We start from the raw sequence: 24,524 nt of genomic DNA, 5'->3' as shown, positions 1-24,524 counted from the left end.
GAGTTCTTTTTTTTTCTTATTTTCTTTCTTTAATCCCCTTAGAAGTTCTCGCGACAGCAGACATCACCGGTTTGTGCTTTGGATGGCACGCAACAAAGATGCTTAGAACGTCAGGGAGTGTGGCCAGCACACAATGCCTTCCACCGTCAATCAACCGCGAAATTAAAACCGACATTGCTCTTTCTCGTTTCCCAATTTCTGGTATTTTCCCCCTCAGTAATCTGCCACCGCCAAGAATAAATGTGACCAGACTTTGGATTCAAGATCGTACCGGTTATTTATTTATACCCCGTCGGTTCAATGCATTAAGCATATCATTGTCTGCATCGGAACGGCCTTGGTCACCCGGATTGAGCATGTCGCGAACGTTAAGTCCTCCGCGCGAGCTTCCCGGGGTAGATGTCGGAGCAGGTGGGGGAGTGCCTTGACCAGGATTGGGGACCTGAGGAACGCCTTGCGCGGGATGGGCGCCCTGTGGGAGGGTCATGAGAGGGTACGGGGAACCGTGGGGGGAAGACGAATGGCGACCATCATAGGGATACGCAGATTGTGGCGAGGGACGACGATCGGTTTGCGGAGGATAGTAGGGACTTGGAGCGGTATGGGCCGAATGCCCCGGATTGGACGTAACGGGCGTAACGGGAGCTAAGTTGGTGGGGTCTGGGTATTCAAACCCAGAGCCGGAACCACGACGACCAATGGGTCTCTGAGAGAAAAATATAAGCATCCATTGAAATCATTCGGCAGAGAACTCGCGACTTACGTGATCTTGGGACCCGGAGGCGAGGGGTTGAGGCGCACCGCCATACGAGTGTTGATACATGGTTTGCGGTGCCGGGAGGGTGCCCTCAGGACCTGCTTGTGGCTGTTGTTGAGGCGGTAGAGGTTGACCGTGAGCACCGTAGAGCATTACGGGAGCCGAGCGCCCCTGGTTCTGAGCGTTTCTCAAGTAAGGATACGCGGCGTGTGCCGGGACGAATGCCTGTGCTTGTGAGGAGACAGGCGTGAACATGCACTCTTGATTGAACCGGGTGCAGTTGCTGCAGCGTCCGTCTTGAGAACTTTCGAAACCCGAGCATCGGATCTACCAATCCCAGAAACCGTCAGTTTATTTTGATCCTGCCCTATAGCATCTCCCCCAATCCGGTCCCGACAACGTACCTTCCGTCTTCTGCAGTAACGACAGGCGATAGCCGTCCGCTGTCGAGGAGCGGCGGCCTGGTAGACAACTTGGGGAGGAGGAGGGGGTTGACCGTAAACGTCTACGGGACGATAGGCACCAGGCGGCGGCGGAAGACGGTAGGGATCTTGCGGGCCCTGGACATGCGGGCCCTGAACATGCGGGTGCATGGCAGCCATGTTTGTCGAAGGCGAATACTGCGCTTGGGGAGGTGGAGGTGGTGGTGGAGGGTATTCTGCGGTCGGGGGATACGGAGCGTACTAAAAAGTAAAGGATCATCAAGTCAGTACAACACCAGAGAAGATGGGGGAGGGCATCTGAAGACACAATGGGGCACGGATGATTGACAATGGGAATGTATAGAGCGGAGCAAAGTGGTTCGCGGCATCCAAATGACGTTTGAGTCGGATAGACCAAGCAGCAAGGAAAAGGGACCAAGGACATACAGGAGGGTACTGAGAAGAAGGTGGATAGTGATTGGGAGGGTGCTCCTCAGGTTGACTAGTATTCCATGGAGGATACTGGCCTTGTCGATTGGGATGATTGGGATCGTTGGGGTCGTTGCCCTGCCGGTTAGGGTCGTTGAAGTCGTGGGGATTGTTGGACATTTGTAGGCGAGAGCGAGCGACAAAGGCTGCTTACAACACGGGTTGAGTCGGGGGGCAAAAGAAAGGACGGATGCAGGATGTGAGTTAAGAGTCACGTCCCGCGGGTCGTCGGCCAAGGAGCAGGAGCAGGGGTGTGTCCGTGTATGTATAGATGATAAATTCAAGGTACGCCCCGTTCTCGGGGGTGGGCGTAAGTACGGGGTGTATGACTTGGTTTGGTTGGGTGAAAATGGCTGGATGGGATTTTCGGGGGAGGTGGAAGGCTGTGGAAGAAACGAGGAACCCGGTCATATGTGTATGCGGTCGGTGTATGGAGTATGGCGTCAGGCGTTAAAAAAAAAAAAAAAGGGAAAAAAAAAAGAGTTCAGTGTATGTATGTGTATGTGTATGTGTATGTATGGATGTATGTATCGGCAGGCTGTATGTAAGTTAAGTGTAAGTACGCAAGTATGCAGACAGGCAAGAGTGAGTGGTGTGCGTGTTCCTCTGTGCGCGGGTAAAGTGACCAGGATTGCAATGCGGAGTCCAAGCCGGTCAGAAAATAGACCAAATCAAAAACAGTTCCAGCTCCCGTCGGGTGATGTGCAAGGCTAGCATAGCCTCGTGGTCACGCTGGAACCGGACGGGGAAGGGTAAGAGGGTAAGGGACTAGAAACGAAAAAGAAAAACATAAAATAAAAAAGGGAGACGGGTCAAATAAAATAAATCGAAAAAAAGAAAAAGAAAAAAGAAAAAAGATGACAAGGATCTAGTCCACAGAAGGAAGAGCTGGGCGAAAGGTAGAAGCCGGATAGTGCGAGACAAAAAAAAAATTATAAAAAAAGAGCAGGGGTGAAGAGAGGCGGTGGAGAGTGTGAGGGCAAAGATGTCAAGGTGGTCAATTTAGCAAGGTGTCAAAGATGCGGTTGCGAGGGGTGAGCAAAAAAGAAAAGGACAAAGAAATCAAATAAATTCGACAGGGTGTGAGAAAAAAAAATAGGAAATGGGTAATAGACAATCTTTTTTCCTCCCCTTTTTTTTTCTAAAAGAAAAGAAAAGAAAAGAAAAAGAAAAAGAGCCTCGGGGGATTTCAGTTATGACGTGAGCGTTAAAACACTCTTCTCAATAACTAATGGCCCTCGCCCACAAGTGACAAAGGCAGGGTGCGGATGAGGCTGGATGGGGGGAATGGGTGAAAGGGTGGAACGAGACGGACCACAGAGGAAAGAAGATAAAGCAGAATGTTGAGGAAGGGAAAGGGAAAAGAGATTTCTGTCGGGCAGGAGTACGTACGGAGTATGTCGGTATTACTCAAGTGGTGGGAGTCAGCAAGCAAAAGAAATAAGAAGCCTAGCAGTAGCGCGATGCACACTTGTCAGTATAGGATCAAACATCAAAAACGCCATCCACGCCGTGAGCATTGCGAGGTCAAGCTGTCAGCGGCAACGTAGAAATGTTCCAATTGAACTCCTGCCCCTTTCCCCATTCTTCTTTGCCTCCCCCGGTTGTGAAGAGACCAAAAAAGAAGGGGGGAAGACTAGTATCTCCAAAAGAATAAAGGGATTCTGCAGGAGCCCATGGATCTGTGATTTGATCGAGAACCGTACCTTAGGCAAATTCGTGTTCGGGTGACACAAATAATGAATGGAGAATGGAATCAAGTGGAGGGATCGGATGAAGAAACTATAGACAGGTTTCTTATCCTGAAATCGTGAAGAATGAGGACCCCAAAATAGAAGAAGAGAGGGAGGAGAGGAGGAAGGAAGGGAGAGAAGGTTTGGACAAAAGCAAGTCAATTTGTTCACTTGAATGGACCGGAAACAGGCAAGGAACGAGAACGGATCTATTTAGTCACTACAGAGTACCTTACTGTTTTTTTTATTTATTTATTTATTCATCGTCGATTTTTATTTATTTTATTTGATTTTCTTTTATTTTTACCGATTCCTACCATTTTATTTTCTTTCGATTCACCACTGACCGTTTGATTTATTTCAATTATTTTCTTTTCAATAAGCCTCTTCCCAGACACTTTCGATTCTCAACAGCCCAAGAACCGCCATCTTTGCCCCTTGCAACTTGTTCTTGACTAAGTAGTTTCAATTGTCAACCCCCCAAAATGCCGAATAGAATAAAACCATGCGAAGAGATCCTAAACGACGGCTAGTGCTAGTGTGTATGGGTCGCCGACTCGCCGGTCCGTCCGAGAGGCAAAAAAAAAAGAAAAAGGAAAAAAGAAAAACGGTTGGGTCAAGCGCAGCCAGACGACACGAGACGCAGGGCGAGTGCCCCCCGGCTGGCGGAAAGCGGAAGGCGGGAAGGGATGGAGATCTCAAGGGATGGTAATTCTCTGGGTCGAATGGGTCAAACTGGGCACCGGTGGAAGATTCGTTCCATGGATGTAGCCACGCCGTACGGAGAAGCTGTTTTCCTTTTTTCTTTTTTCTTTTTTTTTTTTTGATTTTATTCCTTTTATTCCTTTTTATTTTCTTGTTGTCTTCTGTTCAACCTTCCCAAAAAGGACGGATGGAAGGACTCAAATCGGTTCACATTGACATGGTACAACCTGAGCTAATTAATTCTAGGTTCGGGAGCCAGTCTCCATTATTCAGGTAGAACGAGAGATGATCATTGGTTTAGACGGGAAAATCAACCACGCGGGCGATAAATTCGTGTCCGCCCCAAGATAGAGTCAGTGTCTTGATCCCAGATTTCATCGACAGGCGATGGTTGGGCAGAAGACGACCATTCCATCTGATTGGAAGGCGGGAGTGGAACCTTAGCAGCGGTCTAGGAAGCAAGTACGAGTTTGGCTGTTTAGGTGGATGTAGAGGGGAGGGAAAAAGAGGGGAGAGAAAAGAGGGGGGAAATTTCGTAGTCGAGCGAGGTCCATCATGGTGAGGTAGTGGGAAATTCCAACTACCGTAGGAACTAGAAAAAGAGAGGAGAAGGAGAAAAAAAGGCGGTCATGGAAAGAAACTTAACTGCACGGAGTAGAAGAACGGTCCGCAGACGGAGTGGAGACACGCTAGCGGCCCATAGATATGGATGGGCTAGAGTAAGACGCAGCTAAAGCATTCATGGTTCCATGGGGATCACCTGAGTCGCTGAGCGGTCGTCGGGTTGGGCGTTTGGCAGGCCTGGGCGACCACTTGGGACCGCGACTACTGTAAGTTTGCGAAAAGGCGCAAGTGACGACTGATGACGGAGGGGGGAGCCTGGGAGGGTACGCCGGGACGGGTAAAGGCGCTGTGACGGAACTCCACCGACCTCCAGCTCCTTCCGTCTCCAGTTGGTTTGTTTAGCGCTCGGGAGGTACGGGAGCGTATCATTCCCTGTCAGTCTGCCCTTTTTCTGGTCTATGGTTTGTTCTGATTTCTCTCCTCTTGGTCAATTCCCTGCAGCTGTCAATCACTGGGGAGTTTTATTTTAGCAATTATCCCTCAAGCCCTCCGTCATCCTATTATTCCAGCAACAGTCTCACATAAGTGATCATAATATCCAGGTAATATACCCGTACATCAATGCGCACTGATACTTACTCCGTACAAGCCATTTCTGGTCCCCGCTGAGGGTACTAGAAAGAAGGTACACCTACTCCGTACTCCGTATAGAGTTAACCCCAGTGACCAGTCCCCATCTCTATGCATCGCATTGAGTCATTGCACAAGAAATATTATCAATCAAAATCAAATCCCGTTCATGACAAACAGACGGCATAAAACGAACAAAAAAAAAAAAAAAAAAAAAAAGGGACAGCCGAGGCAGGCAAAATCCAACAGCGTACGGACTACGGAGTATGTCTCATCTGACCATGGCAGAATAACATCGACTAAACCAACTAACCCAGTTTCAGCTCCTTAGACCGACAGACGGTGCTTTGGCCTGGTACCTAGATAGCACCTGCATGACTAGGGAGGACTGGGGCAGCCTTTCAAGAAGAGCTTCGTGCATCGGAAGGATGATTATTATTTTTCACTATAATAAAATAGCCCTGTAATATGCGTACGAACCGCCTTCATGGCTGCAGGTCACTGTGCGCCCAGAGTGGTACTTTAAGGTACCATTCAACCTGCCCACTACCTATTCGAGTCGCCCGTACATATCCCGTGTGATGCTGATGATTACTATGCATGGATCACCACAATCCTGCAAATCTGTCGTTACTGCTACAGGGCGTCCGGGTCTCGGTGAAAGGGAGAGAGAGGGAGAGGGAGAGAACCAGACACCGAGAGACAATGAACTAATTCGAAAAAAAAAATAATCATAATCAAGAAACGCGGCAACATCGCTGAATCCGACCATGATTGGATACCAACAGGGTACGCCGCGATACCAATCGCAGGCCTCGTTAGCAACTCCGTGTCTACTCCGTGCGATGGTGGTGAACCAAGGTTCTGCTCGGGGAGAAGCGACTCCTGGGGTCCACCCGGGTAATGCCCGAGTCCTAAGAAGGAAGAGGGGCTGACGGGCCGTGGATGGCCAAAAAACGAAGTGATTAAAGTCCTACTTTTACCTCGACTATCTGATTGGGATTAGGGACAGTGAACTGCAGCTGCAGAAGATTATTCATCAGCTTCCGCCTTCCGCCTTCCGCCTTCCCACTTCCGCTCCAGCTTCATCATTTCTGGCCCCTCGCATATCGGAATCGCCCAGTCGATAGGGGAATCCAGTCCATCCGAGTTACACCACCGGCTGACAGGAAGATAACTACCCCACGCGCCGCACCGGGCACAATCAAGCAAAGTAAGAAAATAAAATTAAAAAGCAAACAAAGAAACGAAATTAATTATTATCATTGAACCACCCAGCCCCCAATTTAAGTCCCACTCTTTTTCTGACTCCGTAGTCCGTGTCCTTTGTCTACCCATTTCTAGAATATACCGGTCTTGTGTCTCTTGCTAGAACACGCGCTAGGATTTAAGGGTACCAAAGAATTAACTCGGCCAATGGAGACAAGGGCAGAAACGAAAATCCTTCGTCTCTCTAGGCCCCCCTTCGTCTGATTTATTTTTATTTTTATTAATTAATGAAAATATATCCCGACCTTGTGCCTTGTGCCTCCCGGTCAGACAAAACTAGTTATTACACCCTGGGGGTTGCTCCATCATCCATGGACTTCGTACGTGAGCGGCCATCTGAACCATGGAATGATTCTCTTAGTGTACCGGACGTCGGGAGGAACGCATGTGGCCTTTTTGTCTCATTCAACCAACCTACTTCGTACTCCGCACTATCCGGGCGTTTCAACCCGGGCTGGGAATTCTTTACGAAGCGGGAAAAAGAAAAATAATTATCAAGCTATTCCATTCTGATTGATCCTTGATATTGTCTATCTGGCGTTTGCTTGCTGGTGCTTGTCTGCCTACTTACAGATACTACTCCTTGCATTTCCCTGTCCTTGATCCGATGACCGCGGAAAGATGGCGGAACGGAAATGAAACGAGATAGTTAATAATAATGTCAACAAATATTGGCCATCCCAGCCCAGTGCAGCCCTATCTGCAGGGCACATTCATTAGGTATGTCTAAGTATCTTCCTTGATCCGAGCATGCGAGGACTTGCCCTCGACCTAGGGACCTAGGACCCTTGCTTTCCAACCACCTGATCTCTTCCCGTTTCCTTTCAAGGGACAAGATACCAAGGTAGATGATCCCAGTGCCTACGTATCTTTTACAGGTACAATGTGTGCGTCACGCAGTAGCTCCCGCGTGCATGCAGCGGCTCCAGTGCCCTAGGCAAATCATTCCCATCAAACAGACAGGAGGTGCGTATCGTGCAATCCTGTCAGATGGTTCCGGGGGGGGGGGGGGGTATAAACAACAACAGCAAAAGAGACAAACAGCCGTGAGATTCCGGAATGTTTGCTTTACGTTGACTCGGTTTTATTCCCCTCTCCTTTGCCGGATTAATTTTCGTATGCTTATTCTTCTTAATATTATCGTCAACCAAGTAACTATCCGTGTCCTGTTGTTTTACTTCCTCAACCTAATCACCAACTAGGTAACTAATGCACATCCCCTCCCTTCCCCCTCCCCCTTCAATTCTATTCAATTCCTCCCCGACAATTGCCGGTTGCCAGTTCCCTGCAAGAAATGCGTCATGTTACTTGATCTCCTTGCATCTCGAACAAACGGGGTTTCTGCGGCGAACGGCCCAGTCCGCGAGCAGAGCTGCAAGGGCGGCCCACGGCATGCTGGGCCCGTACCTTTTCCCTCCCGCTCCCTGTGTCAATTCAGGGCGGAACGCAAAAGCACCCGCCATTTACGTATGTACCAAGGAAGGAATGTTCTGATGACGGTCTTATCCCGTTCGCATATCCCGAAGAACTCGAACTCCCTAATCACGGAATATGGCTGAGATTTCGGGGTTTGCTTGTGAGAAAGAGAGCGCTCCACAATATGTATGTATGTATATATAATATATTCCAAATACCTACGTACGGAGGACCTAGGTATCCTGGCGCAAAGGGATAAATTCGGATGAATATATGCGTACTGTACGGAGTACAGAGACATAATTAGATACTGTACATACATACTTCTTAAGCTGCCAAATCCCTAACCAACTAATCCCGAACGGACGGCATCTTTGTTTCAACGGGGAGAATGCAGCCTCCATCCCCGGGGAGGGGATCGACGAATCGCTTTTCCGAGGCGTAAAGGGAACATTCTTTGATCCGTAATTGGCAGGAAGCCAGATCCTGCCAACAGGCACGACCCTATCTTACCGGGCTTGAAATATCCGTCAGAACGGTCACATCGGCATGTAGAACCCGATCGGAATGCGATCATCTTCCTACTGTAGTTAGGTATGTAGGTACTAACTATTCCGCTCTTACGATAGGGAGCACAGCAAATGCATTTCCGAATCTAGGGTGGGGAGAATTGGCGCGATGACCGATATACCCACAGTCGAATGATCACGCGTTTGTGGATTTTTCACATTCTCCTGATCTGGTTTGCTTGATTGCAGATTGCAGATATCTAGCTACAGTACGGTGTATGTAGATGAAAACGCCGAATAAAGCCATTGCAGTAGTCCAAGGTAGCCTCCCGCGGAAGTGTCTGATCCAGACTTATGGCGACAACGATAAGTATGCATGACGCATGTACATACATGCGCACAAACAGAGTATGTTGATAGTTAATCAGGAAGTGATTTCGTCATGGGTGTCAGCGGATCGAGCAGACGGGGATTTCATTCGTGGAGAGCCGGGCGGGTGGAGAGAGCGATGAATTTCCCATCGGTCCGCCCTTACATTAGGTAGGGTTATAAAATGGAACTCAAGCCCCTTGGGAATTATCCGGAGACTGTAAGAGAGGGAGATGGGTTGGCGATGACTCTAACTGACCACGCAGAATGTACGGAGTAGATGATAAAAAATCAAAAATGCAATGCATCATTGGAGGTGGGAGGGTTGAATTGAGCGACTAGAGAAAAAAGAAAGAAAAAGAAAGAAAAGACCCCGCAAATGGCACCAAAAGTGGATGACGATGCAAGTCAGGTCCAGAAAGTTAAGCGACAGCCGCGGCCCTCTCCCATTGGTGCGAGGGAAATCCTTCTGGCTTAGGTCCAGCAGGGAAAGGAGCGCTCCGAACCGTAGTCGCACGGCAGTTGATTGGTGCCATTCGCTGTACATCCATGGAGTCGGTTTAGGTTTCAAGAACGGTGAGGACTAAAAAACTAAAAAAGGTAGGCTGTGACTTCCCTGTACCAGGTTTCCCTCCCCTTCGGTGGATACTCGGTTCCGACGGTACACCACGCTGAGCCGTCGCACTTCCCCTGCTGAGGTGTGTTTTATTGGATCAGCGGGCCCGTCAATCGATTGTTCCATGGAACTGGGAGAATAGCAGTACTGGATGTGGAAGGTCTGAGAAGGTCAGCTCCTGGGGCCATCCACACTTTGCACTTCGAATTAAAGTGGCGATGGAGGAGTTGCTAATTCGGTGGGTTGTGAGTGGATGCTAAGACTGCTAGTCCGTTAGCCCGTCCGGTAGGCCCAGGATGCGAAGTAGGCGGTGAGCAAGCCAAAAGGGCGCTTATCGTCATGGTGGGGGAGAAGTTCAGCTGAAGCTAGGCAGACACACAGATGGTTTGGATGCTGTACCGTGTGTAAGCATGTTTCGTCTACGGAGTACCTTAGTTACTCGGGATGTCCCTCGGTAGATAGATGGTGCTGCTGTAATTTTGGAATTTGGTGATTCTTCGCAGAAAAGGTCCGAGCTCCCGCTGTGACTGATCCTGTCTCGCACATCCCAGGCATTTCACTTGTTTTACAATTGTGACTGAAGGGTCCCATGCGCATAATCCTTGTAATCAAGTCGCTATGGGAGATGTTCCGCTAGGCGTAACGCCAAACACGGACAACCCATACCTAGGTATCCCCTTGCCTGGCAGCGCTAGTCGTGTTTAGCGTCTTTTTTCTGCCGCAAATGACACGCCCACCTCATCTATCACTACGCACCTGTAAATCAGCATGAAATATGAATCTTTAAGCTATTTATGAGCAATTTATGTCTCTCTCACCCAAAGGAGGTCGTGATGTATGGAAATCAGCCCAGCATGACCTTATATCAGGTCTGCATAAAGGAACTTTGCAGGCCTTACAGTAATATACTGTGTGAAATTACTTTGGAACAGTATAACCTCGAGCCTTCACTCTTTGCACCTGTATAACCACCATTTGCGAGGGTGAATCCTTTCAATCTCATGATTACCATTATGCGATAGTTAGACTAAGCTATGTCTTCGTTTTCTTTTCAGTGATTCCTCTGATGCTTGTTTTAATAGCTCTCTATAAAGAGCTTTCTGAAATTCAAGATGAGTAATCTCCTTTATACCTTGCTGTCTGTAAGCCATCTTTGCAATACAATAAGCATTAATAATAGTTACATCAAGCGTCCAAAAGAATATAGGCCACCAGGAGCGTAAACATCTTAGTGAGTTTCATAACTTGCACGCAGTTGATTTGCTCGATCCACGCCTCCCATATGATAGTTATAATTATCAATTAGCCGGGGTATTGGAAGTTCCTTGGTAGGCTGGTCACCAAAAGGCTTACGGGCAACTTTTGCACTGGTTGAGGTCTTTGAGGGCCGTTTACGTAAGCGAGTAACCCAATCAGTTGTTAGCTTATGTACAGTGTATACAGTTAATAAAGCTGTAACAATGCTATTATCTTGCTATGCAATGTATAGCACAGAATCAATGTCAGATTCATCAGTTGCGGAAGCTGCATATAGGGTATTCTATGGTAGAATCTTCTTTGAATCTTTTAACATATGAAGAGCTTTTGGAAATAGCTTTTTAGATGCATTTGGTCAGGTAGTACCACAAGCACCAATCCCAAGCTGCCGAAGATGACGGAATAGAGGAATAGTAGAGAAGTAGTTATTCATATAGATCGTATAGTCATTTTACTGTGATAGCAGGCCTTCTTGCGCTAGTTGAACAACTATAGATCAGTTAAAGTTAAATTTCTAGCCTCATGCTTTTTAACCTCAACAAGAGACTTATGGCGACTCGCCCATATCCAATATAGAATATAGCCTTGATCAGCAATAGCAAAGAGCTTATATCCTTGCTTTATTGGCTTATTTAGCATCTTGAAGGTACGTTGAGAACGCCCAAAGCCGCGAATCATTGTCTCATCAATAGAGACTGCATTTGAAGGTTTCCAGTACTGTAAACAGGCTTCGCGGAGTCTGGATGCAAAAGGCTCTAGCTTATACTACCACATCTGATTGGGTGTAAGATTAAGCCTTATAGCTTCTTGGATAGCAGCCTCTGGATCAGGATCCCCAACATAAAAGGATCGCTTAATTTGCTGGAATCGTTTTAATCCCATGAATATACGAGGCATATAAATTGGCTCCTCATCAGTCCGCCAATAATCTTCATTGCTAGGAGATATATGAATCCCCATATAGATTAGGGTTGCAAGAAATGTCTTGATCTCCGAAGCTGTAGTGTCATGCCATGCTCGTCCAGACTGGCCCGCATTCTTAGCCTTCGCATATTTGTTGGTGTTGGGTGATAATGATGTAATCAGTTCTTCAGATAAAAATAAAGAGAATAGGCTGTATGAGCATTCAATATTCACCCCATCTGGCAATTTGATCGTAGGAGGGAAAGCTTCAGCCATTTCAAGAGGCTCAAACAGAACATCTTGGTACTGGGGTATCTCGCGAAGTATTTGTGTTAGATTTTGCTTTGCTTCTTCCTTCTTTGAAACAGGAGGAGGAGTTGGAGAAGCACTAGATAAAGCAATAGAGGAGCTATACAATAGGGGTTCTTCAACCTCTTTTAGAGGCAGACCTCAGGAATCCATGATGTATAAAGACGCGATTACCACGCGTAAGGCGCGATCTAGTTCATAGAATAAACATGCGTGCGAATATGAAGATATGAGACTATTCCTAATTCGTATGGATGCGGTAAAGCTAACTGACCAATAGAGCTACATAATTCAAAATTACCGCTAATCACGACTAGCGCTACCAGGCAAAGGGATACGGACTCCGTAGCCGAATAACGTTCAGGTATCCGCCACCTCAAATAAATAAAGGACAACTTTCTTTTCTTTTTCCTTTGGTTCCTCAGACGAAAGAAGAAAAAAAAAGACAGAATAATCAAGTGAGAGGGGCGGGAGGCCACCTCAATGGAGGGCCTTAGGTTTCCCGGTGCTACAGCCCTGGGACGGCACCCGGTGCGATCGGGGCACATTCAAGGTAAGTTGCATTAGCGCACCTTGGCCCAAGGTCTCGAGCGAGGAAGAAGAGCAATGAGAAGGGATGGACAAGACCGCCAACGTCTGTCGGACAGTAATTGACCAGAGTCCAAGAACCCGGAATCGTTTGCGGGGTCTGCTGACATGGCCGCCAATCAAGCAGTTGTGAACCTGGCTAAGATCCCTGTCGAGTGCGTAATAGCCAGTCACTCCGTCTGACAAGCCCATCCACTGGCACATGGGAATGACATGGGAGCTAGACTCTAGTCCTTCATGGGTTCGGCCTAGTCGAAGTTTCGACGAGGCAGCAAGCAATGGCGATTTGCTGCCAGCCCGTCCACTGGTGAGAAACAAGTTCACGCTCCTGCAACCTAATCACATTTGTCAAAAAAGAACCTGCAAAGGGGAGAGGAAATGTTCTCTTATTTCTCCGTTCTCCACCCCTCCATGATGGTCTGTCTCATTTTCTCCGTTCGGGCAACCAGGTATCGTGAGGGGTCGCCGTTAGAGAGGTAGCTTTGCAGTAGTTCGTCTTCGGTATTGACCATGTAATGGGCGGACGCTGGATGACTGACATCGTGTGACTCGGGTTGTCTGGGGGCAAAGAAAGTTGAACAAATAATAAAAAATAAATGATTCACCACTCGGCCATGACTTTTCCTTGTTCCAGATGTTGGATTGAACCTACGGGTGTAATATGGTTCGCGTATCGCGTGGTGCCTTGGAAAGAATACGGAACCAAATCCGAAATAATTGGTCCGCTTGCAAGATGAAAGAGAAGGCGAAAAGAAAAGAAATCGAATAAATAAAAGCGAGAGAATAAGTGACCTCCTATTGGCAACTGGACCAAGGTCACACTCAGCAATCGAAATAACTTCGGAAATCCACGGTCGCAAACGGGCAACGCGCAAGGATAGAGTTGTGATTCGGACGCAGGTGCAGCTTGTCAAGGATGTTTGGGCAACCGGCGCAATCCTCGCTCGCTAATCGTCTCCTGGACATGTCCACGACGGGCCGCCCCGACTCCCGCCGATCTTATGCATGAAGTGTAGTGTGGCATGCTATCAGAATCCTCATCACGTACAACGGTACAACCACCCTAATCATACTAATTTCTTATCAAGGATTGCTGACATCCAATTCCGGGGGGCCTGTTCTCCCCCCTCTCTTTCTTCCTCCTCCTCGACTTAGCGCATCCTTTCACTGAGATTCATGATTTCATCTTGTCTCGCTTATTCTGGTCCATCCCCATGATCATCGCTCAGCGACATCCTCGTGACCTAGGAGCCTCATGCCAAGCAGTCTTCACCGTCCACGCTTATGTCCTTTCCCCTCTTTTCACTTCCTCCTCAGCTGTCATCGTTGATCCTCCGGGCGATTAGCTATTTGACAGGCGCCCCCTCCTTTCTGCTACAGTCCACGCAGGGGATGTTCCTTGGAGGAAAGAACCTCCCGTTACCGAAATCAAGGCAGCAAGGTCGAGACTGTTCCCCCTTGACTACTTGATTATCGGTGCGACGTATATGCGCCAGGAAATCTGCTGCAAGCGCTCTGTGTTTTTCACACTAGAGTGTCTCACAGGATGGACAATCACAGCCAGCCTCACTTATTCAACCATGAAAGATTTAAGGCGAAGGGGGCAGACATCCTGGAGGAATCTTTCCATACCATACCGAAAGAAACCGGACCCGATTGGAATTACCATGTATTACGAGAACGGTAAGATTACTTCACTCAGCTCCTGCCCTTTTATTGTTGGTTTTTTTTTTTTTTTTAAGTTTTTCCTTCTGATGACTTTTTTATTTCTTTTTAGTTTTCTCGTCCTCTAAATTAGTTTGATTTTTCTCGCCCCCTTCCCTCGCCACGTTTTTTTCGATCCTACTAATCGGCTCGATGCATTGCCGTCCGCGTCTTGCCGCCAGAACCCACAACGCAGGTGATTGTGGACTCTTTTTCTTTTTCCATTTTGGTGGATTGCCTTTTTGGGTGGTGTGTGTCTTTCATTTGGTGATTTTTTTTTCTCTCTTCCTCAGCTCCGTGACCGACTGACCGTCCTTGTCTCCGGAATCTCCAGAATCCGTGCTCCACCCACAAGCCCCAAACGTCGCCTCGCCGTCCTTTGAACCGGTGAGATGAGATCGCGCGCCCGTTCCATGGTTTTCACGACGGGACTTTAGGCGCAGGGTTCGGGGCGCAGAGAATTTTGTCCATGGGTAGGCCGTCCGCAGCCCAACCTGAGGCGCCGGGTCAACGTGCATCACTGCTTGTCTCCGTGTGGACCGGCCGAGTCCGTTCCCCATCAGCTGTAGGTAAACAAGGCGAGCAAGCGCCCCCCAGCCCGTTAATACCATCGTTAACCCAAGCCACAGCGGTTGGCAGCCCAGTGGGCGTAGCGCTGACCGGGATGGAGCAGCCAGAAAAAGGAAACATGCCGTCTGTGATCATCGATCCGCCCGCATACCGGTTCGGTCACGTGATGCCACCCCGGCCTATGAGCGAAGACCAGACTATCGTTAAAGTACCGTCATTTGCTGGGGTTGGCCTTACTTTGATCAGGGTCGGTTGGTTCAGATTGGATGCACCGCATGTTGGATGTTGGTTGGGGAGGGTTCATGAGCAGGGGAGGAAATTGGAGCAAAAAAAAAAAAAAAAAAAAAAACCGAACAAATTCAAATCAAATCTAACAGACCTAACTCACTAATCTACTACCAGTTTGAACCAACCTCTCTATTCGGTGGCTCGCTCGGGTACAGATGTGTGCGCGCAAGCGCGATCATCCCTAACTGACGTGGCAGAACGAGAGACAAACAATTGCCAGATCACCTTGCCGACTTCCTTGTTCAGACCGGTCGAGTTCCCACCTCGCGCAGGCCCGGCCCCGATGGCATGCCGAGGTAGAGCTCCCTCTTCGAGTCTTGATCCTGACGTTGTGCAATGTGCATGGAACCACCGTGTGATGACCCAGCATATGAAGGTGACACGCTGTACGAGGTACCCGGGTTGTACAGGTACCTTTTCCCCGTCATATTCGCGCGGCGCGTGACGATCTAAATGGTTAGGCTCGGAGGTGAGAAAATGGTGAATGGATGTCTGACTTTTCTTTTCGTATGAGGATGGGGTTCGTTGCTTGATGTTATGGTTCCGACAAGATGACAGTAAGTGGCGACCGAGGGAGAGACAGAGATGATCCGTCGATCCTGAGAACCTATCTCGACAGGGCGAACGGTTAGGTTGACTTGACTTGGTACCGTCCTTGCTGCTAACGTCTCTCTTTCTTCTTATTTTCTTTCTGTCTGTCTGTCTGTCTCTGTTCTAATTTCTCCTCTCCTCTGGCACCCTGTCAGACTCATCTCCTCCCGCACACTTGCGGTAGCTAATCACTGGATCAATTGGGGCCTGAGTAACTCTAATTGACCCTCGCTTCGGCTCGCTCGCGGGATAAAGAACAAAGAAATTCGGGGAGCATCAAACGTCTATGTGGGTTTTCATTTCGGGCCCCTGATCGCGATGCCCCGGTCTACTTTGTTTTCTTTGTTTTAATTTTACCTTCGGAAATCAAATAGTACAGAAAGGGGTGAGGCTGGGAGAAGGGGATTCCCATCACACGCAAGACTTACCTTAACTACGAACCTAGGTATCATCGGACTCCAAAATCCTGTTTTATACTAACTTTTCTAGCCTTTTACTCCGTACTCGTGATATTTTCATTGCCTCCCCCTTTTTATTCCCCGCGTATTGATTTTATTTGCTCGTTCCTCACTTTCTATCTCTACTAGACCTTGGTACCAACCTACCTACCTACCTACCTACCTGTTATCTACGACACACTTGCAGGTAGGTATAGTGCCAATGTAACGTACTGTACGACGGACACTCTCCGATCGACGTATCAATTCCATCCCCGCATCTCGTCGGGCAGATTCCCCCAGATAATAGATATCCTGAGGATGATGATCAATGTCCTCACCTGCCCCATCTGTAAGGGGGAGAAAGAACTAGGTGGGGACTGACTGGGGAGAGGGGCTGGGCTAGACCTGGTAGGTTTCAAATGGAAAGGTCTTGTGCAGGTCCTGTAGGCTGTAGGTAGTCTCTGTCTGGAGTATCCGTACAAAATACCTACCTACCGGAGTAGTGAAGAGTGTTGGCAGTTGATCGTATCATTCATTATTACTAACTATTAGAGCTCTGAAACATTCCCGTCGATCCCTGTCGGTCCACACTGTACATGTCAACTTTTCAACTACTGTTTAACTAATAGCAAACAACCCGGCTGTCAATTACTTTATTGAATCATGTATAGTGGAGTATACGAGGACCAAGGACCGTGTGTTAGAAATGGAAACAAAAGTGTCATTAATTAATTACCTACCGACAACCCTACTATTTATCGTTGAAACTAAGGTAGATGGATAGATAGATGTTCCTTCCGCTCTTTCCGGCAATTCACTTCCGATTATACTACCCAGTAAACTACAGAACAACTACCCATTTAGTAGTTAGTTAGTACTAGACTAGGTAACTACTAGTTGGGTAGGGTGAGATTGTCGGCCGGATACCGTTACGGGTGGGAACTGGGCATCTAGAGGAATTGCGATGTACAAGGACTATTGGAACCCTATCTTGCGCTACAGGTGCGATCTGCTTCCGTATTTTTATTTTATTTTTAAAACACCTACTGTACTGTAGTATATATATCACTAACTAATAACTATCCAGTAGTTATCTATTTACCTATTCTATATACTGAGATGATCGTCCTGATCGATGATATCATGTAGCTAGTTGTTCGTTGGATGTGGTTAACTAACTTGACCTTGTCGAAATATATAGAAAAGAACCGGGCATTGTTGTATAGCATTAACCAACAATCCGGCAATATATTCTGCTAGAATACCCATTGCTACACCCAGGTAGCCTTGGTACATATATACAAGAGATTTCAATTTTCCTTTATTTCTTTATCTGTTCATGAACCTAGTTTATCTTGGATTTTGAATTAGCATTCAGCACACAGACCATAAGTTACTCCAACCCAGTCCAGTCTAATTGATGAATAAATGAATAAACGAACGGACGAACGAACGAAATCTGACCTCTCATCTTCCTAATCTAGACTTGAGATTTTAGGGAAATTCTAAATAAATACAAAGAAAATGAGACTAATATACGGCGTATTTACATACCCCGTACCCCATACGACGAACGAGGCCAACTAACTAACTAGATGGATAGATAAATTAACAATCTGTGCGAACTAAACGATCGTCCCATCATCTAGTTACCCACTTTGAATGGTTTACCTATCGCTGAATGATGGGGTTGAGGCCAAGAGACAGACAGGACACCAGGGAAGAAAAAAAAGGGCGAAAAAAAAGTTTCCGCTAGGGTACTACCGAGTCAAATTGTCGGTGGCCATTTGACGCAGACAGAGTTTCATGGCTTGCATGGATTCTAGCCGGAGAGGGACAGTTGTGCGTTTTGCTTTTTTTTCAGTCTCTCTCTTGAGATTATCTCAGTAGAGGAGAGGAGGGTTTGAAGGGGAGGGGAGGGGGGAAGAGGCGGGTTCTAAATTCTACGGTCTATCAGAGGCCCCAATTTCTCCGGTGTTTCTCCTCATGGGGGAACTTGTTTGTCTGCTTCCAAGACGGAAGAGGGGGGAGGGGGAGGAGACAGGAGGGGGTTTCGGGTGTCAGTGTCAGTCAGTCAGTGAGCGAGCACCGCTGAAGAAGCAGGAGGAAAAGGTCCAGAGCGAGGATGAGTGGATGGCGATGGATGGATGGCTGGGTGGCAGACCAGCTTGGCTATGTCGATGACAGCATGGTTTGTGATTGATGCAATGGCTTCAGTATTTTTTCTTCTCTCCTTCCCGTCCCCTTCCCTGCCTGCCTGACCTCTCGCATTATTTCCTTCCTGACTCCGTATCACCCCCCCGCCCTCTCTCGTTCTCCTCTTCTGTTTTCTCCACCCTCCCTCTGACAGGAATCCGTGCATCGGGGAATTGTTTGGGCATGTATGCAGACTAGAGACGGGCGTCTCCGTTCAATGGGAAAAGAGGAGAGGGTAAGGATCCTCAAGGGCCATGGACGAATTTGCCCGGCTGCAGATGTAGATAGGCAGCGGCCGTGGAGCCAACGGCACGCCCGACGGGCCGACTGCGGCGCGCGGACAGCAGGCCATAACATGCACGTCACTATTGTGAAGGTCTCAGAGTCAGGAATCATGGCAAGGTTGTCCGGGAATGGGACACGATCACTGCCATTATTGGGGGATGAGAAATGGCGGTAAGGGGAGGGGAAATCCCGGGGCTAGTTATCAATGTCCTTAGCTCAGCACGGGCAAGAAAAGACAAGTAAGAAAGGAAAAAAACAGAGAAAAAAAAAAAAAAGAGGGACGTCTGGTCTGGTGCTATGACTACAACAAGCCCTCCAAGCCAATGGAGAGACAGAACGCGTGATTGCCTAGTTGCTTCCCCAAGTCTAGAGGCAGCAAATCCCTCAAGAGCACAGAAAGGAAGGAACTAAGAGACTCTTGTCTCCCAACAGGGATCCATAAGCCATCTTGGTTTGAGGGAAGTGGTTACAAATTCGCACTGAGACCGCAGAAAGGACGCGAAACATGCATAGCCAAGAGTAGTCATGTCCAACACATCATAACGAAAAATGATTTAACGAGAACACGGACAGACACACAGCTAGAGAAAGATCACAGCAATACTCCGTATAACGAGCAGGAAAAGTGGTGACACTACAGAAGAAAAACAAAAAGTTCGACAAACCTACACCGCGAAATAAAACACCACCATCGCCATTGAGGGGATTAAAGACTCAACATCACGGATTTTCCATCGACTCTAGTATGCAGAGTTGTCCGAAGACTCGTTTTCAGAGTTGTTCACCGGGTCCACGGCATCCGGCATGACGACGCCGTTGAGATACGTAACCTATTGAGCGATAATTGTTCTCTGGTCAGTGAAACACTTTCTCATCGCATCCCCTCATCTCCCCTCTCCGAGACACCCCTGTCCTCCTCTGATGATGGATTTAGCGGTGGGTATCGTTGTGCCCGAAGCCACACCGCTGAAGTGGCTAGAAAGGGAAAGATTGAGAGGGGAAAAAAGGGCCTTGTCACTGATACGGGCACTAGGTCCAATAGACGCAGGCGCGGACAAGCGGAGGGGAAAGCCAAATGACGGGACAGCAAGGATGGACAGGATGGGGGCCTTACAAAAGGCTCAACGATACCAATGAGCGCCGCGATTTTAGCCTGTGCGTCGGGGCTCCTAAAGTCATCGTCGGCAAGAGACTTGCAAATAGTGAAATTGCGTAGACGAAGCAATTTGATGTTTTCGTTGTCCACATCGTATCCCTGGGCAAGAAAATGTCATGTCAGCAATGTAATTGGACGAGAGATGTGGTCCGCCGGGGATAGTCCATAAACTGAACCATGGAATCAGATGAGACGGTGTCGAAAACTCTTCGAGACCAAAGCCCCTTGTGGGACACCCGGACAACAGACAGTTTTCCCGTGCTAGAGCCTAGCTGTGTCCCAGGGGGTTGGGCTTGGGTCGAAAAGGGTGTTGTGACCCGGACCCAGACACGGGTAGGCCTGTCGGAGCCACCCGCGGGCAGACCGGTTGCTATCAAGAGCGCCTGGTTGACATCCTCAGGGCTGCATGCCCATCACTGATAATGGGTTTGAAGACCCAAGAGCCATCCAAGATGACCATCGAATTCTTTCGGTGAATATGAATGCTTAGAACAGAACTGTGGCTGTTGATCGTTTCAGGACAACAAGCCACAGCTTGGGCCAGAACACCATTGGGCGTCAGGGCATCATCATGCTGAAGCCAACTCGACCCTTGTTTTCATCAAACGAAGGGCTTATTCTGGTCCCTTTTGCTCTCAAGATTTCTCCCAAGAACGAATTAACACAGTATCCGATGACTTGAGAATGATGCTAACGCAGATTATACGTTGCCCACGACGATGGCATGCGCCCGACAGCCTCCCACGCGCCCGACAGGCGTCACATTTGGTCTCACAAGATCCGAACAGTTTCGCTAAAAATATCGAACCGAACCAAGCTCAAATGCATGAATACGGGGATGATAGAAATGCTTGATGGATGCTAGACATACGGCAACCGGGTCACAGGGGAATGATACACCTACCTTGGGTTTGGTCTTAAGAGCAGTCTTTTTGTTCTGATCGAGAAACGCGTTCACAGCTTCCTCTTCATCATCAGGCACCCCATTGAATATTTCGCGGCGCATATCCTTCTCGTTCAATACGGCCTTTAGCCCGTGCGAATTGCGATCGATGTCTTCTCGAATAAGCGCCAATTGGTCGGCGTCTGGCTGCCACATTCCTGCGCCTAGAATATTCCAACCTCTCATTAGCATGCCGCCCAATATCGTTACAAACTGGTGGATCGAGAGCTTGAATGTCACGGTCGTTGCTTTTAGGTCTGAACCGATCTGGGGCATGAATGCCAGGCGATTCTTGGAGTGGAGAAGGGCCGGAAAGCGTGACATATGGGCAACACGGGTCGAACCCAAACAAATTGTGAAGACAGTGTCCCATTATTTGGAAATAATCGCATTCTCCTGAAGGGAAGCGACTTACCGATGATGCAGGACCCGGGCTGGCAATGGACATAGTAAGAGGCATAAGGGCCCTTTTTACCCGTGCGAGACCTTTTGGGATAGAAAATTTAGCTGACAGAGATGATTGCTCAGTGTCGGGTATATACCTACCAAGCAGCTGAAAAGTAAGGCTGTTCGACGTCAAGGTTAGTTCATTCGACCCAATATCACAATAGCTAGAATCGGATGGGTACGACGGGATTCCCACTCAGCCGTGGGAGTCTCGAGTTTCATACGTACTTTATATGGCGTAGGATCCTTGGTGAACCTGACGTCCCTGTGAATGCGAAATATCTAGAGCACATATTGTTAATAAATATCCCTCTGTTTTCTGTTCATACTGCCTTTTTTTTTTTTCTTCTTCTCTCATCTTGTGTTTTCGTCTCTTTTCTTGTGCTCTCCATGCGTTCACTTGGAAATTGATAGCACTTACCAGGTCCTTGGCCGGCAATTCGGGAATTGTACTATCAACGTCCGATATTTTTTCTGAAAGAGAGACAACGAAGCTTTCCCAGTCCTTTCTGGCAGTCTGATAGTCCGCATCGTGTGCTGTCAGAAGGATTGACGGTCAGTCATAATTTGAAGCTATAACAATGTCGTGGCGGTCACTGTTCATCCGGTACCTTTGAGCCAGGTCCTCTCATTGTTCTCCGACAAAGCCTCCAGAAATTCGAGGGTATTGGGATGCAGAGTATGATCTTCATACGGGATGTTTCCTGCATCTTTGGCCTTGGGTTTCTTAATGAAGACTTCCTTTCCAGGCCCGAGGCCAGTCGTGACTCCTTCTCTCCACAGCTGCTTCTTTTTTGACACTGTGTCGCTTCCGCTGTCTTCGCCTGAATCATCCTTCCGAGATTTGGCGCTTCCTTTTCTGCCCTTTGTGCTTTTCGATGTTCTGCGACTCCCCTGTTGAGTTGCCGACATCGGCGTCTGGTTAGTTGCGGCTACCTCTCATTCCGAATCGAGGGATGAGGGGTGTAAGCAGGTGAATTTCAGACAGGGAAAAACTTACGGCCTTAGGCGTGGCCTCCTCCGATTCCTCCGCATCATCTTGGAAATATTTGCTGGTCTTGGCGGTGGCCTTCACGGGTTTCTTGGTCGCGGTCTCCTCAGACTTTTGCCTTTTGGAATCATTTTTGGATTCTGCGGATAGTCTTCCAGACGCGCGCCTTTTTGGTGCTGGAGCTGGAGCTGGCGCCGACGCGGGAGCGGCCCGAGACGATCGACGAGGCATGGCAAAGGGAAAGTTGGAAGACCCTGAGTATCTCCTCTGGCAGTTCTAGCAGAGAAGGGGGAAACGAGTTAGATGTTTAGGACACGGTTGGAGCAAGTACAGATAGCTACGCCGACTGAAATGCAATTAGTTGTATGAACGAAAGGCTGGGAGGACGTAATGTCGTTTAAGAGGCGTTGCCGTGGCTTGTTTGTAAAGTTCCTTGACCGGCTTACGGGTCGTTAGCGGCCTGATAGACTTTCAGAACGGACAAAGGGACCGGGAAGCGACCGGGAGGCTGGTAACTTCTGGGGCGATTTTCGCGTGGAAAAAGCGGGCGAGTTCTTTGCTTCCGCACCGCTAAACTTAGTGCGTCCGCTCGGCAGAAGACGTCGTGTTCGAGAAGGATTTGCGGGACATGATCAATGCGGGCCTTTCTTTTGTCCCTTTCTCTTTGTATAGCTGCTGAAGACCGTCTGCTTACTCCTGGATGATTGGAGAATTTCCCCTTGGGTCTTTGTGGTCTCGAGTTTCGCTTCGTTTGAACCAACAATTTTTCACTCCCGAATCGGCCCTCTAAAGAAGACTTGTCAGTCTCTGCATCGACAAGCTTCCTTTCCGAAGCCACAAGGGAAGACTGGATCTTCCTCCTTTTTGATAGCCTTGGTACTTCTTTCGACTCTATTAATAAGCCATTTCCCAAAATAGAGGCAATAGGCAAGGGCAAAAATGAGTGAACGTGAAAAAGACACAATACCAGAAACCTTTGTGTCCCGCAAGAGCAAAATCCTCGCAGAACTCTCCATCCCCGATGCTGAGTATACAGATCTATCACCCAAGGGCTCCGTCGACGAGGGTATCCGCGATCTCATCCGCGACGTGAACGCCCTACCAGGCCTGGTAACAACCAGTAGCTGCGCTGGACGAATCAGCGTGTTTCTGGAGGGGAGAAAGAGCAAACCCCCACCACAGCAGCAAGCCCTTCCTGAACAGGACGAATCCTCAAACGAACCACAAAGACTGTTCGTTCCCTCCGGGGGCAAAGGTGCCGGGAGATGGCTGTTCGTGTCCCACGAGTCTTTGAAAGAGTATGGAGTCCCTGGGTCTGGGTCTCAACCTGAACCTGGCGATGCGGAAACAAAGCCAGGGCAGGAAGGGACGAGCAAGTCGTTGTGTGAACTGTTCGGGATGGGGCCTGGCGATGGGAAGCCTCCGGGGATGAACAAACAAGGCCGAGCCCCGCGCCTGGTGCGCTTCCATTTCGAGCCTATGGTACGTGCCACATGACCTTCGCTTTTCCTTCCTTGTGTCTGCCTGAAAACGCTGGTGTGTTTGTTTCCTCTTAGATTAGCCTCGTTTGCCTTTACTTTCTGCATTTTTGGATTTGACCTCGCTGCGAATCATCCCACCATGAATTCCTCACCATTCTTTATTCGTAGATATTCGTGTATTTGTCTACACGCTAACACTTTGATCACTATCTAGATTTTGCATATCATGGCAGCTACACTCCACCACGCGCACCCTGTTTTATCTGCCGCATCAGCATCTGGCTTCCGCGAAAGCGGCTTGCAAAGTCTACGCTGCCTGGATGCCGAAGACGGTCCAAGTCCGATTGTCGCTGTGCGCTCGGCCGGTCTATCACTGGAGTCGGTGATCGGGTACTGCGAAGAAGGCACCGACGATGATGACCACGTGGATGAGGAGCCCGTCATTCGGAGTCTTGTGACAGAAGAATATCTGCAGATGTTGGTGGCGATGTCTAATGAGCGATTTGAGGTCAATACGGAGCGGAAGGAGCGGTTCCGCTCGAGTATGCTGGACTTGTGCGGTGCGAAGACGAAAGGCAAGGCGAAGAGTTCTGCTGACTGGGAGGATCCGGAGAAGAGGAGGCAGAGGAAGAGGGCTGAAGGGTTGTTGAGGAAGAAGCAGCTTGAAGAGGAGAAGAAGCTGGATCAGCAAGAGAGTCTTCAAGAAGATGTAGATATGAGTTAACGAGAAAGGATCTAATCCTGAATGGAATGAATTGCATTGAGCCAGACTGTTCAACTAGCAAATAGAAAGGAGGAAATATGCACAAAAAAAGAACGCTGTAAAAAAAGACAAACAGATGCATACATATTAGTTGCTCGATGATAGTCACTGTTCGTGTAAACTGCGTGGGATA

The 24,524-nt window shown here is 48.4% G+C and overlaps 4 protein-coding genes across 4 annotated transcripts; 2 read left to right on the top strand and 2 right to left on the bottom strand.

Annotated features, from left to right (window-relative positions):
* Positions 1-274: 274 nt before the first annotated feature.
* Positions 275-1,788, bottom strand: KD926_011095 (Zn(II)2Cys6 transcription factor domain-containing protein; the record flags this gene model as incomplete). The annotated part of the gene is made up of 4 exons (XM_053096080.1): positions 275-706; positions 764-1,084; positions 1,162-1,440; positions 1,627-1,788. 4 exons carry the CDS (start codon positions 1,786-1,788, stop codon positions 275-277), a joined length of 1,194 nt encoding a protein of 397 aa, XP_052959903.1.
* Positions 1,789-14,709: 12,921 nt separating this feature from the next.
* On the top strand, positions 14,710-15,398 carry KD926_011094 (uncharacterized protein; the record flags this gene model as incomplete). The annotated part of the gene is made up of 3 exons (XM_053096079.1): positions 14,710-15,057; positions 15,213-15,247; positions 15,296-15,398. 3 exons carry the CDS (start codon positions 14,710-14,712, stop codon positions 15,396-15,398), a joined length of 486 nt encoding a protein of 161 aa, XP_052959902.1.
* A 3,952-nt stretch (positions 15,399-19,350) lies between these two features.
* Positions 19,351-22,378, bottom strand: KD926_011093 (DUF2461 domain-containing protein; the record flags this gene model as incomplete). The annotated part of the gene is made up of 8 exons (XM_053096078.1): positions 19,351-19,440; positions 19,725-19,865; positions 20,638-20,873; positions 21,125-21,195; positions 21,256-21,275; positions 21,578-21,693; positions 21,768-22,050; positions 22,157-22,378. 8 exons carry the CDS (start codon positions 22,376-22,378, stop codon positions 19,351-19,353), a joined length of 1,179 nt encoding a protein of 392 aa, XP_052959901.1.
* Positions 22,379-23,086: 708 nt separating this feature from the next.
* KD926_011092 (tRNA wybutosine-synthesizing 3 family protein) lies at positions 23,087-24,352 on the top strand (the record flags this gene model as incomplete). The annotated part of the gene is made up of 2 exons (XM_053096076.1): positions 23,087-23,629; positions 23,843-24,352. The coding sequence occupies 2 exons, from the start codon at positions 23,087-23,089 to the stop codon at positions 24,350-24,352; spliced, it is 1,053 nt and encodes a 350-aa protein (XP_052959900.1).
* Between the last annotated feature and the right edge of the window lie 172 nt (positions 24,353-24,524).

The sequence above is a fragment of the Aspergillus affinis genome, assembly GCF_023601865.1.
Source record: "Aspergillus affinis strain CMG 70 chromosome Unknown NODE_8_length_531634_cov_87_933514, whole genome shotgun sequence".
NCBI classification, from domain to species: domain Eukaryota; kingdom Fungi; phylum Ascomycota; class Eurotiomycetes; order Eurotiales; family Aspergillaceae; genus Aspergillus; species Aspergillus affinis.
Note: the sequence above shows the minus strand (reverse complement) of the source record. Positions and strands in the feature narration are given on the sequence as shown.